At 42.5% G+C, this 13,610-nt stretch overlaps 1 protein-coding gene across 1 annotated transcript in view; it reads left to right on the forward strand.

Annotated features, from left to right (window-relative positions):
• Positions 1 to 13,610, forward strand: part of LOC134803438 (double-stranded RNA-specific editase Adar) — a 59,779-nt gene that overhangs the window by 13,441 nt on the left and 32,728 nt on the right. The window contains exons 7-17 of the mRNA XM_063776256.1: positions 3 to 52; positions 208 to 265; positions 2,486 to 2,614; positions 4,260 to 4,334; positions 4,491 to 4,620; positions 5,716 to 5,827; positions 7,690 to 7,776; positions 8,403 to 8,469; positions 9,678 to 9,849; positions 10,508 to 10,610; positions 11,819 to 11,970. Of these exons, the coding sequence (XP_063632326.1) occupies positions 3 to 52; positions 208 to 265; positions 2,486 to 2,614; positions 4,260 to 4,334; positions 4,491 to 4,620; positions 5,716 to 5,827; positions 7,690 to 7,776; positions 8,403 to 8,469; positions 9,678 to 9,849; positions 10,508 to 10,610; positions 11,819 to 11,970 (1,135 nt within the window). The remainder of the gene's footprint in view (positions 1 to 2; positions 53 to 207; positions 266 to 2,485; positions 2,615 to 4,259; positions 4,335 to 4,490; positions 4,621 to 5,715; positions 5,828 to 7,689; positions 7,777 to 8,402; positions 8,470 to 9,677; positions 9,850 to 10,507; positions 10,611 to 11,818; positions 11,971 to 13,610) is intronic.

Genomic DNA, 13,610 nt, shown 5'->3' on the forward strand with positions numbered 1-13,610 from the left:
AGCGTCAGATTTCCAGTGCTTGGAGGCGCAGGCAAAGCAGGTCGAAGTTGAGGTGAAGCCGGCCACACCACCAGGTACCTATATTTACATTCTTCAATTCAATAGGGAATATTAGGCAAAACTCTCCATAGGTGGCACCACTAGCAATTAGCATATACAGTAAACAAACCTCATTGACATCAACAATGACACATCATGCGTCACTAGGTCAAAAACATGGCCTACCGTGAAACACGACAATCGAAAGTTCGGTTCCTGCCTCTCTATCACTCTTGCTTATTCGATCGATAGAGAGGCAGATAAAGAAATTACGATTTTCGCGTTTCGCGGTAGGCCACCTGTAAACAAACCGCCTTGGTGCATCAATGTTATAGTGAAAACTTGTCCAAAAACCTGTTAAGGCCTAGGATGTATAAGTTACTCTATGGTTTACTAAACAAATTAGTGCTGAACTCTGGCGACAGAACATTGCAGTAATACTCCCTATTCAATTAAATTTCTTTATTGTGAGTTTCTTTATTATTTGTTCGCGTTATCCCGGCATTTTTGACACGGCCAGGCGTGGCTCACTCCGCGATTTCGTGGCGTCGCAACAAGTAGCTACAAGTACATCCGTCCCACACCAATTTTGGTGGCTAGCCATAGGCCGCGCGTGCTGGCGCCACCTAGCGGTCATATCTGTCCTAATCGTAACAGACGTGTACTATTATTTATTCTGTGTCTCGGCTCGTGGGAGCCTGGGGACCGCTTGACAACGAATCCCAAGAATTGGCGTACACACTAGTTTTTACGAAAGCGATTGCCATCTGAGCTTCCAACCCAGAGGGTAACTAGGCCTTATTGGGATTAGTCCGGTTTCCTCACGATGTACATATTCCTTCATCGAAAAGCGACTGGTAAATATCAAATGATATTTCGTGCTTAAATTCCGAAAAACTCATTGGTACGAGTCGGGGTTTGAACCCGCGACCACCGGATTGCAAGTAGCACGTTCATTCATTCATTTATTTATTGATTAAATATTACATTTTACATGTCAATTAACTATTTACATTTCAATATTATAGTATACAAAGATTAAAAGATAATTACATTTTACATTTAAAAATTTTACGTAAGTATATAGGATCATAGTCTAATAAAACATGGTCTTCCATTCCCAGAGTGACACGGGCCTACGTCACAACAACATGGCCGCTATATATAGCGCTATCGCATATTATCATATAGCGCTGTCGCATGATGACGTAGGCCCGTGTCAGTTAGGTGACCTAGAAAAGACGGGAATGGAGTACCAGGCGGAGTATATTATTATACCATGTATAGGATTACAGTATACATATTATTATGTAATTATAGTATCTAGGATATATAAACAAGGTGTTGATGTTGAAATTAGGGTTCATCCATTAATTACATCACACGTTTAGGGGGAGGGAGGGGGTCAAGAAAATGTGACATGTTGTGACAAGAGGGAGGGGGAGTCATAAACTTTGTAACGTCACTTTAACTTCATCACTTTCATCAGTAACCGAAAATGTATTTAAATTATTTTATACGCTAATTATCATTTAAATAACAAGGTTTTGAAACGATAATCGTTTTTATTCGTTTAATTTTATTTCTTAATCAGTTTTGTGTTATAAAATGAGTAAAATGACTAATATTTCTTTTGTCAAAAATATTATGATAAAATATTAAATAAATATTTGCCGATTTCGTTGAAGAAATGTGATGTCACACCAGGGGGGAGGGGTTTGCCAAATGTGACCAAGTGTGACAAGGAGGGGGGAGGGGTAAAAAAACCTAGAAATTCGTGTGACGTAATTAATGGATGACCCCTTATGTGGATTATTCAAATTTATTTATACACGATTAAGGCCCAGTTAATAAAGATTGGCGAAGAGAAGAGTGGCGATTACTCCACCGATAAGAGCATAGCTCTTAAATATTGATGATGATGATGAATATAGTAGAGATTGTTAACCAAGGGATGAAAGGCACTCATTTCTGCCGAGGTAGTTTGCCAATAGCCCGAGTCTGAAATGATGCTTTTCATCCGAGTTAAACACTCTACTTTTCATTTCGAATACGAGGAAAGTAAAATGCATATGTTTTTTTAAAAACATGACTAAGTATTTATAGTATTTTTTGAGGGTACTTTCAATTAACAAATTCGTAAACAAAAGTGTCGTTATTTATGGGATGGGGAGTCAAATATCAGAATGGAAATTGTATGACAAATCCATTTATACCCAAATTTCAATTGCTTATCGTAAAAAAATTTATAAAATCGGACTTGGAACCTAAAATGCTCTAGTGCAGAAAGGTATCATTTTCTGCACACCTTAAAACAACAATGACCTTCTTTCAGAGCATGAGAAATGAAAAAGATTATGTCATGACTAGTAAGTAAGTGGTTTCTATTCCTCGTATCTAATAATGATGATTCCCGCAGCCCCCCCTGCTCCCCCCACCGCGGCCACCGCGCTGTTCGGCGCCTCCGCGGCCGCCGCGGCGCACAAGAGCCCCATCAACTCCCTCTACGAGACCTGCCCCGGCCTGACCTTCCACTGCACCTTCGGAGACGGCTCCTCACTAGACCAGCCCAACGGTAATTATACATGTAATAATGATGACTCCTGCAGCCCCCCCTGCTCTCCCCACCGCGGCCACCGCGCTGTTCGGCGCCTCCGGGGCCGCCGCGGCGCACAAGAGCCCCATCAACTCCCTCTACGAGACCTGCCCCGGCCTGACCTTCCACTGCACCTTCGGAGACGGCTCCTCACTAGACCAGCCCAACGGTAATTATACATGTAATAATGATGACTCCTGCAGCCCCCCCTGCTCTCCCCACCGCGGCCACCGCGCTGTTCGGCGCCTCCGCGGCCGCCGCGGCGCACAAGAGCCCCATCAACTCCCTCTACGAGACCTGCCCCGGCCTGACCTTCCACTGCACCTTCGGAGACGGCTCCTCACTAGACCAGCCCAACGGTAATTATACATGTAATAATGATGACTCCTGCAGCCCCCCCTGCTCTCCCCACCGCGGCCACCGCGCTGTTCGGCGCCTCCGCGGCCGCCGCGGCGCACAAGAGCCCCATCAACTCCCTCTACGAGACCTGCCCCGGCCTGACCTTCCACTGCACCTTCGGAGACGGCTCCTCACTAGACCAGCCCAACGGTAATATACATGTAATATTGATGACTCCTGCAGCCCCCCCTGCGGCGCCCACCGCGGCCACCGCGCTGTTCGGCGCCTCCGAACCCAACATCTCACTAGATCAGCCCAACGGTAATTATACATGTAATATTGATGACTCCTGCAGCCCCCCCTGCGGCGCCCACCGCGGCCACCGCGCTGTTCGGCGCCTCCGAACCCAACATCTCACTAGATCAGCCCAACGGTAATTATTGTAATGACAAATTTTCTACTAAGACTGTAAATTTTTCACCATTCATCACTATCAAACATATGGCAGAAACTATATCTCAACGGTGGAACCGCTCACTAAGCACCATAGCCACCATACTGGGCTGGCTGGGATGCAGGATCAGTACCGCCGTTATACGCGCCACCAGCATGTGCATCCGAGGCACACGCCACCGCAGTCTACTGCCATGTGGCTTGGGTTCGACGACGGCGCCGCCCTTCCACACATCGACTGAAACCCCTCTTCTACCCTACCTATGTATTATGATTTTTATTACTATATTAAATGTTGTGATTCAGAGTATCGCTACATATTAAAAAAACCGACCAAGTGCGAGTTGGACTCGCGCACCAAGGGTTCGGTACCATTACGCAAAAAACGGCAAAAAAACACGTTTGTTGTATGGGAGCCCCACTTAAATAGTTATTTTATTTTGTTTTTTGTATTTGTTGTTATAGCGGCATCAGAAATATAACATCTGTGAAAATTTCAACTGTCTAGCTACAGCAACTGACAGACAGACAGACAGACTGTGGAATCTTAATAATAGGGTCCCGTTTTTACCCTTTGGGTACGGAACGGTAATAGGGCCGACTAATCGGTCATTTTTGCCGACTAATCGCAGACTACGTATATGAGGCCGGATAGTCGGCTTTCCCGACTAGTCGGTACATCCCTAGTTAATACGTATTGCCTCTTTAGCCATTATATTTATACATCATAATTTCATAGAAGTTTGACGTTTAAAATAACACTTGCACTGCGTGTGCTATCAAAATCGTTGCAGACTTATCTTGGTCTGACCCTACTTTTTTTTGTCCACAGCTCCTCTTCAACTCAGCCACAGCATGCGTTTCAAGGTCGTCTGCCAGATCAAGGACCAGACCTTTGAAGGATATGGTAAGAAAGTAAATTATTAAATTTAATTTTAGAAAATAAATTAAAAATGGCAAAATTTTCTGTCTGTCGAAATATTAAGCTCTCTGTAATTTTTGTTACAGTCTAGTTTATAATGTATATTTTCGATGAAACTTACTTAATTTCAATATTTTCAAGGTTCAAGCAAGAAGTTGGCGAAGCTAGCGGCCGCTAGAGCCGCGCTAGCGGTCTTAGATGAGGGCAAAGCCCCCGTGGCCGCCGACGAGCCGGGCTGCCTGCCGCAACCTCGAGCGGATACCATTGGAAAGTGAGTGGTCTTAACTGAGGGTGAAGCCCCACGGTCTTAGATGAGGGCAAAGCCTCACGGTCTTAGATGAGGGCAAAGCCCCACGGTCTTAGCTGAGGGCAAAGCGTCACGGTCTTAGATGAGGGCAAAGCCTCACGGTGTTAGATGAGGGCAAAGCCCCCGTGGCCGCCGACGAGCCGGGCTGCCTGCCGCAACCTCGAGCGGATACCATTGGAAAGTGAGTGGTCTTAACTGAGGGTGAAGCCCCACGGTCTTAGATGAGGGCAAAGCCTCACGGTCTTAGATGAGGGCAAAGCCCCACGGTCTTAGCTGAGGGCAAAGCGTCACGGTCTTAGATGAGGGCAAAGCCTCACGGTGTTAGATGAGGGCAAAGCCCCCGTGGCCGCCGACGAGCCGGGCTGCCTGCCGCAACCTCGAGCGGATACCATTGGAAAGTGAGTGGTCTTAACTGAGGGTGAAGCCCCACGGTCTTAGATGAGGGCAAAGCCCCACGGTCTTAGATGAGGGCAAAGCCTCACGGTCTTACACACTACCCACAGCAAGGGACTAGCTAAACTGGCGCAACACGATGGCCATTTCTTCCGTCGCAACTTTCACATGGCGGGACATATCTTTTGCCCCCTTCTATTTTCCTTACCCTCGTTAGTGGACGCGCCGAAACGAAAAATTATATCGTGAGGAAACCGGACTAATCTCTATAAAACCTAGTTTACCCTCTGGGTTGGAAGGTCAGATGGCAGTCGCTTTCGTAAAAACTAGTGGCTACGTCAATTCTTGGGATTAGTTGTCAAGCGGATCCCAGGCTGGGAGCCGTGGCAAAATGCCGGGATAACGAGAGGAAGAAGTTACAGGATAGGCCACACCCGGTATACTATCCTCGTGCCGCCCAATGTGCATTAGGATGAACACAGTTTCGATGGAATGTCAACCTTAATTAAAAACTAACAAGGTAGCATTTCATTTGTCTCGTAAATTTTTCGAATAAATGAAATTCAACCTAATTGACAATACAACAAGATTCTAACTTCCCTGGCTATAATTTTGTATGGTGCGCGGCACGAGGCTAGACCTTATTACATTGTCTTCTGTCCTTAGGTTGGTGAACGAGAAATTCCACGAGATCATGAAGGGCGACCTGGTGCACTCCAAGAGAAAAGTCCTAGCCGGCATCGTGATGACCATCGACAATAGACCCAACGACTCCAAGGTAATGACCATCAACAATAGACCCAACGACTCCAAGGTAATGACCATCGACAATAGACCCAACGACTCCAAGGTAATGACCATCGACGATAGACCCAACGACTCCAAGGTAATGACCATCGACGATAGACCCAACGACTCCAAGGTAATGACCATCAACAATAGACCCAACGACTCCAAGGTAATGACCATCGACTATAGACCCAACGACTCCAAGGTAATGACCATCAACAATAGACCCAACGACTCCAAGGTAATGACCATCGACGATAGACCCAACGACTCCAAGGTAATGACCATCGACAATAGACCCAACGACTCCAAGGTAATGACCATCGACGATAGACCCAACGACTCCAAGGTAATGACCATCGACGATAGACCCAACGACTCCAAGGTAATGACCATCGACGATAGACCCAACGACTCCAAGGTAATGACCATCGACGATAGACCCAACGACTCCAAGGTAATGACCATCGACAATAGATCCAACGACTCCAAGGTAATGACCATCGACAATAGATCCAACGACTCCAAGGTAATGACCATCGACAATAGACCCAACGACTCCAAGGTAACTTACTAGGTACAGTCGACGTCAAAGATATGTTTACACTTTTGCACCTTACTCCTTTGAAATAAAGGGAAAAATGTAAATATATCTTTGACGTTGACTGTACAAGGTCGTCCATGAATTACATCACAAAATTTCGATTATTGGAAGAAAAAAGTTACTAGTACCAAAAAGAATAGATAGTATAGAGGGGTCCTGTCATTGTAAATTTTGTAGTCACTGTAAATTTACTGCCATCTATCGACACACGACTAAAACTCAAAATGAAAACGTATAAAGTTATCAAAAAATGTATATATATGGATAAATGATTTGATTATTTTTATATCATTTTGATCCATGTTCATTCACTGATATCTATGTGTTAAAATTGTTAAATATGAAACGGTGTCGTCACGCCATCTAGCGGAGGATAGGCTAAAGGTGTGTGCGCCATCTATTCGAGAATGACTTTTGCTTGAATTCCGAGCCACGTTTTTTCCTTAGACTTTATTCGTCTTATACGAAGTTACATATGTCTTTGCTACTACTTTAGAGGTGTACTAATAATGTGTACTGTACTGTACTACTAAAACAATTTACAACTAATATTCTAAGCAGAAGCAGTTGAAAATAGACTTCCTTTTAATCCGGTTATAATATTAGCTGAAAATTGTTGAGCATTAGAGTTTTCGTTCGTCGCGATCTCTATTGTCAACTAGCGGTACTGATAAATTCCGCTACTTGACGCTAGATGTCGACTACGAAATAACTCGCGTTTTGGTAAGAAAACTGATGTATGGAGTTATCACTCTATCTTTACTTATGGGGGTTTTCAGAAAAAATGGTAATGGTAGGACTATCGATTTAAAAGGAAAAACAACTGTGACCCAAAAAAATGACAGTTTTGTAACGTTTTTTCACATACATTTTGTATGGACCGTTACAAAACTGACATCCAAATTTTGTATGAAAAATTGGGGACACTTTTTTTTCTTTGTCTCATTCAATAGTACTCGTGATTCTGAGTAGAAATAACTCAAAAGTTGATGGGTTTTCGAAAAAAAGTAAATGGTACACTTTAAAGTGAAAATGTCCTTATATTTCACTTTAAAGTGAAAATGCCCTTATATAAATAAATAAATAAATATTGGGGACATCTTACACAGATCAACCTAGCCCCAAACTAAGCAAAGCTTGTACTATGAGTGCTAGGCGACGATATACATACCTATATAGATAAATACATACTTATATACATAGAAAACACCCATATATGATGATGAGAGAAATGTTTGTTTTTGTAGGTGATAGCAGTGACCACAGGTACCAAGTGTGTGTCCGGAGAACACATGTCGGTGCGAGGACGCGCCATGAACGATTGCCATGCCGAGGTAAGCCTGGGTAATTATTTAACCTTTTGACCGTCCAAGACGTCAAATGACGCGCTACAGTCCAATATCAACCATCGTGCATTCCAGCAAGGGTCACGATGACACGGCGCGCACGATAGGCGGGTAAAAGGTTAAGGAGTCATCCATTCATTACATCACACGAATTTCTAGGTTTTTTTACCCCTCCCCCCATAAATAGTCAAACTTGGTCACATTTGGCAAACCCCTCCCCCCCTGGTGTGACGTCACATTTATTCAACGAAATCGGCAAATCGAATTAAGTAGGTTTTACCTATTTTCAATACTTTAACAAAATTATTTTTGAAAAAAGAAACATTAGTAATTTTATTTTATAACCCAAAACTGATTAGGAAAGAAAATTAAACGAATAAAAATGATTATCGTTCTATAAACTTGTTATTTAACTGTACAGCGAATTAAATAATTTAAATAAGTGAGTGACGTCACAAAGTTTAAGACTCCCCTCTGTCACAACATGTCACATTTTCTAGATCCGGGGAGGGTTCCCATGTCATTTAATAATTAACCAAATTGTAAAAAAAAGTCAACTCAAAATACCATGAAGAAATCTTTACGATTATTTGAAATTTATTTGGTTATTGTAGGTGGCAGCGCGACGTTGCTTACAGCGACATCTGTACGCGCAACTCCTCATGTACGCGGAGGCCAAAGGTAAATAAAATCACAGACAAACTTCAAAACGTACGAAATTTGGATATTGATTTCCCCCTTTTTTCCCCCTGTCACCAAACAAACAACGGAGAAAAAACACTCACTTGCAGTTTTTTAGGGTTCCGTACCTTAAAAGGAAAAAACGGAACCCTTATAGGATCACGTGCTTCTGTCCGTCTGTCACAGCCTATTTTCTCGGAGACTACTGGACCAATTAAGTTGAAATTTGGTACACATATGTAAATTAGTGACCCAAAGATGGATCTGTAACGTAAACAAATGAATTTTAAACATGGAGGCCACTTTTGGGGGTAAATGAGAAAATTAAAAAATAAAGTTTTTCAAACTATATCGTGTTATATGTCAAATGAAAGACCTCATTTTGAGAATTTCAAATATATATTTTTTTATAATTTTAAAATATATAGGTTAGAAGTTATTTAAGAATTATTTATTCCTTTATCTCCGAAACTACTGGGTCAAAAATTTTGAAAAAAAATTACAAAGTAGTTCTTTTTGCTAGGAAAATCTAGGATAGCATAGCATAGCCATCCAAAGGGGAAACGCAGCCAGCCTTATGGGAACCCTTCCACAGGGTTCGGACCTGGGTGATCTAGCCTAATATATACATATTGGGCTAGGTCACCCACATTATGTTTTATTTATTTTTTTAGGTATTAGTTTTAGTTTTGTTGGTAGTTTTAATTTTAGGTTATTTTTTATTGTAAGTTTGTTATTAATTATGTTTATGGTTTTAATAAATTACCCTTAGAAATGTGCAGGCAAGCGTGAGTCGGACTTAATGTACGGAACCCTTGGAACGCGAGTCCGACTCGCACTTGGCCGGTTTTTATTTACAAAAATCCATCCATCCGTTTAATACGCGGCATGGACGCATCGTTGAGATAGGTACAGAAACAGATGTAGTGCTTAATTATTTTCCATCGTATTTTCACGGAAACGTACGAACGTGTCTTGCTATTCCAGTCAGTCTCGGTACAAAAAGTACTGAGGTTGACTGAAGTAGCATGACAAATACGAACGTTTCCGAGAAAATACCATGGAAAACAATTATGCACTACAATTTAACCGATTTAGAAAGAGTAAGTTTTACGCAAACGTCCGCATCGAAAAGTTATTCAACTGTTTTGCTTGTTAAAATGTCATTTTAGAATACGATACGAGTATCATTAATATATCTTCCACAGATCCGACAGTCCCTATACCGGATTCGGACCTAGAACCGGTCCCGGGCGGCGGCTACCAGCTAAAACCGGACCGGCAGCTACACCTGTACGTGAGCACGGCGCCGTGCGGCGACGGACGCATCTTCAGCCCGCACGAGCAGCCGGACCCGACGCCGGACCGGCATCCGAACAGGTGAGACTACCGGACCGGTATAAGTACGATTCCCAGCGAACGAGCGGAGTCTGAGCGCATTTCACACTTGTACGGCCGCAAGCCGGTCGGGTCGGGTCGCAAAACTTGTCAAAAATCACACACACACACACACACACACACACACACACACACACACACACACACACACACACACGCACTCTTATTCATTCCTTTTTTCTTTTTTTCAATTTCATAATTTCCTTAACTACCTATTAGATTACTTTTAGTTATTTCTTAAACTTTAGCCCATAGTCTAATAAAACATGGTCTTCCATTCCCAGAGTGACACGGGCCTACGTCACAACAACATGGCCGCTATATATAGCGCTATCGCATATTATCATATAGCGCTGTCGCATGATGACGTAGGCCCGTGTCAGTTAGGTGACCTAGAAAAGACGGGAATGGAGTACCAGGCGGAGTATATTATTATACCATGCTTTAGCCTACGAACTGCGAAGTCGGCTGCCACGTCACTGCACAGGCTTTAGCCTAGTGTGGGGCCACAGGATACCTATTGATATTTGTCAGGTTCTTTTCAAATAAATATTATTCTTATTCTTAAAATAATGACTATCTGACAACGATAACAGAGCCTCGATTATTGTTTGAATATCTAATTATTTGTATGTTACAGATTGGCGCGCGGTCAACTGAGGACCAAGATCGAGTCGGGGGAAGGCACTATACCAGTCAAGAACTGCAGCAACGTGATACAGACCTGGGATGGAGTTATGCAGGTATCTATGCTTCTTAGTTACATCCAACATACATAAGCGCTGGTGGCCTAGCGGTAAGAGCGTGCGACTTTCAATCCGGAGGTCGCAGGTTCAAACCCCGGCTCGTACCAATGAGTTTTTCGGAACTTATGTACGAGATATCATTTGATATTTGCCAGTCGCTTTTCGGTGAAGAAAAACATCGTAAGTAAAACCGGACTAATCCCAATAAGGCCTAGTTTCCCCTCTGGATTGGAAGGTCAGATGGCAGTCGCTTTCGTAAAAACTAGTGCCTACGTCAATTCATGGGACTAGTTGTCAAGCAGACCCCAGGCTCTCATGAGCCGTGGCAAAATGCCGGCATAGCGCGAGGAAGAAGAGTTACATACATCGAACATACAAGGCTCGGAAACCGGTTAAATTTGCAAACCGTTATTATGTACTTGGCGCATAACTTTTTCTTTTCGATTTTGTTCCTGAAACCGTTATTTTTAAACCGGTTTTTAGGGGAACATTTCCATGAAGTTCTTTTTCAGATTAACCGGTTTAAAACAATAATAACCGTTTTATTCCTGCGCACGGTGTCTGTGTTTAAGCGGCACAGCGCCGGCCGGCCAGCTGTCTCTTCGCTCGTCGAATAAACCGGTTTATTTAGGTTTAGGTTATAATTAAAACGTTGACATTCTTATGAAAGTTCGGAGTAAAACCGAAATAAACCGGTACTTACCGCTATTTTTTAAACCGGTTCCGAGCCTTAGTTACATTATAAAGTTATTCTAGAAGAGATGTAAAGCCGGGGCCAGACGGCTGTCACGTGTAATGTAATCCATCGTGTAATATAACACGAATTCAGCGTCATTCACGAATTACATGTAACGCTCATACCGGATAAAGATCTCTCTCTCTATCGCCTGTCGGTACTTTGCTACGCTATATTACACGTTGACTGGTAGAGAATGCCTTATGGCAGCGGTCGGCAACTCTTTAGCAGCAAAGGGCCACATAGTAGTTAACGAAGTTGACGCGGGCCGCACTTTGGTAATATTTGTGAGTTTAGCAGACATTGTCGTTTGTCAATATTACACACAAAATAGCCAGGGAGGCTCGCGGGCCGCAAGCGAGAGCCGCTGCCTAGATTAAATAAATAAATAATCTTACATTACACGTTACACCCGTCTGGATCCGGCTTATGGTAATTAATATTATAATAATAATTATGTGTGTTCTAGGGCGAGCGTCTCCTGACAATGTCGTGTTCGGACAAAGTTTGCCGCTGGTGCGTCGTCGGCATGCAGGGGGCGCTACTGTCGCGCCTCCTCCGACCTGTCTATCTGCGGTCCCTGGTCCTAGGGTCCCTCCTACACCCACATCATATGTATCGGTGAGTGCTAGTTTTAACCAATCATTTGCTGCGTCCTGCAACACCGTCGACGCTGCTGTATGTGTCCCGTCTACATTACCTTACGAAGGTCGATGACATCGTAAAGTATGTGAAAACGAAGACCGGATTCATCCTGAGGGTCGCGAAGTTGGAATCTGGACACAATGCGAATTTTATTTCGTTTGTGATGAGCGTTCCGACTGAACATCTAGCGACCTTCACCAAGGAGGAGTTTTGGCCGAAGAGTGTCAGGTTTCGGCGGTTCCGCGGCCGGCTCCCTGACACTGCGGGGGTGCATAATGCATCGCAGCCATAATGTGATTTATAGTGTTTAGTTTTAAAATATATTTTTATAATATGTATGCTAGTTTTAAGGTATTTATGTATGGGCCACTAGTTGCCTGAAATAAAAAAAAAACATTCATTTAGACTCCTAAGACCCAGAGTCATTAAAGGAACTCAGGACTTGGGAGGTTAGAGTACTCATTTACAGCATTTAACACACACGTACAGTCGTCATCAGATATAACGAAGCGGCCAAGGTGTTCACAACATCTGAACACGCGCTCTAACGCCTTGACAATAGAGGCGTGTTCAGATATTTGTGAGTGCCTTAACCGCTACGATATATCTGATGGCGACTATATTTTATAGATGACGCCAGCATAGGTCTATACCTGTCAATTCTACGAATAGTGTACCTAAAATTCTTTTTTGGGGTTCCGTACCCAAAGGGTAAAAACGAGACCCTATTAGACTCCGCTGTCCGTCCGTCCGTCCGTCTGTCACCAGGCTGTATCTCAAGAACCGTGATAGTTAGACAGTTGAAATTTCCACAGATGATGTATTTCTGTTGCCGCAACAACAATAAATACTAAAAACAAAATAAAATAAATATTTAAGTGGGGCTCCCATACATCAAACGTGATATTTTTGCCGTTTTTTGTGTAATGGTACGGAAGCCTTCGTGCGCGAGTCCGACTCGCACTTGGCCGGTTTTTTATATTTTGCCAGGATGTTTTTTAAAATGGCGTATTCTATACTCAAAACATGGCAGAAATAAATAAAAACACAGGTTTAAATCTAAATCAATATATATTAAATAATGTACATCTTAAAACTAAAACTAATATAATAATATTAATGGTAACTAAATGTTTATTCTATGGAGAAGGGAGATTGGCGCCGAGTCATCAGATAAAAGTTTCCGCGTAGCCTGCAAGAAGTCACATGAAAATGTTGTTAAGATCGAAGAATTATCAACAGATATCGAAAAAAATAGCACTTTAAGTGCATTACTAAACTGAAAATCATAATTAGATTCCAAAAAAAGTAAGACAATGTTGCCACTTTTTTCTAGCGCGTCTTGTATTTATGTAAATATAAGTAAATAAAAGTACTTTTTAAATCGTAGGAGTAAAATTACCTATGAATAAATTATCTTAGTGTGTTTATAAAAAGGAATTCACTAATTTTACAAACAAATTATTGCAGTGGCAACATTGTCTTACTTTTTTTGGAATCTAATTACGATTTTCAGTTTAGATTAATATGGTAAAAGATTCTGTATGTGCTATGTACGGTACGGGTAATTGTTTGTTTTTAGAAATAAATAATGAAATTTTCTAATAACCAAAATA

This window comes from Cydia splendana, chromosome 26 (assembly GCF_910591565.1).
Source record: "Cydia splendana chromosome 26, ilCydSple1.2, whole genome shotgun sequence".
NCBI lineage: Eukaryota > Metazoa > Arthropoda > Insecta > Lepidoptera > Tortricidae > Cydia > Cydia splendana.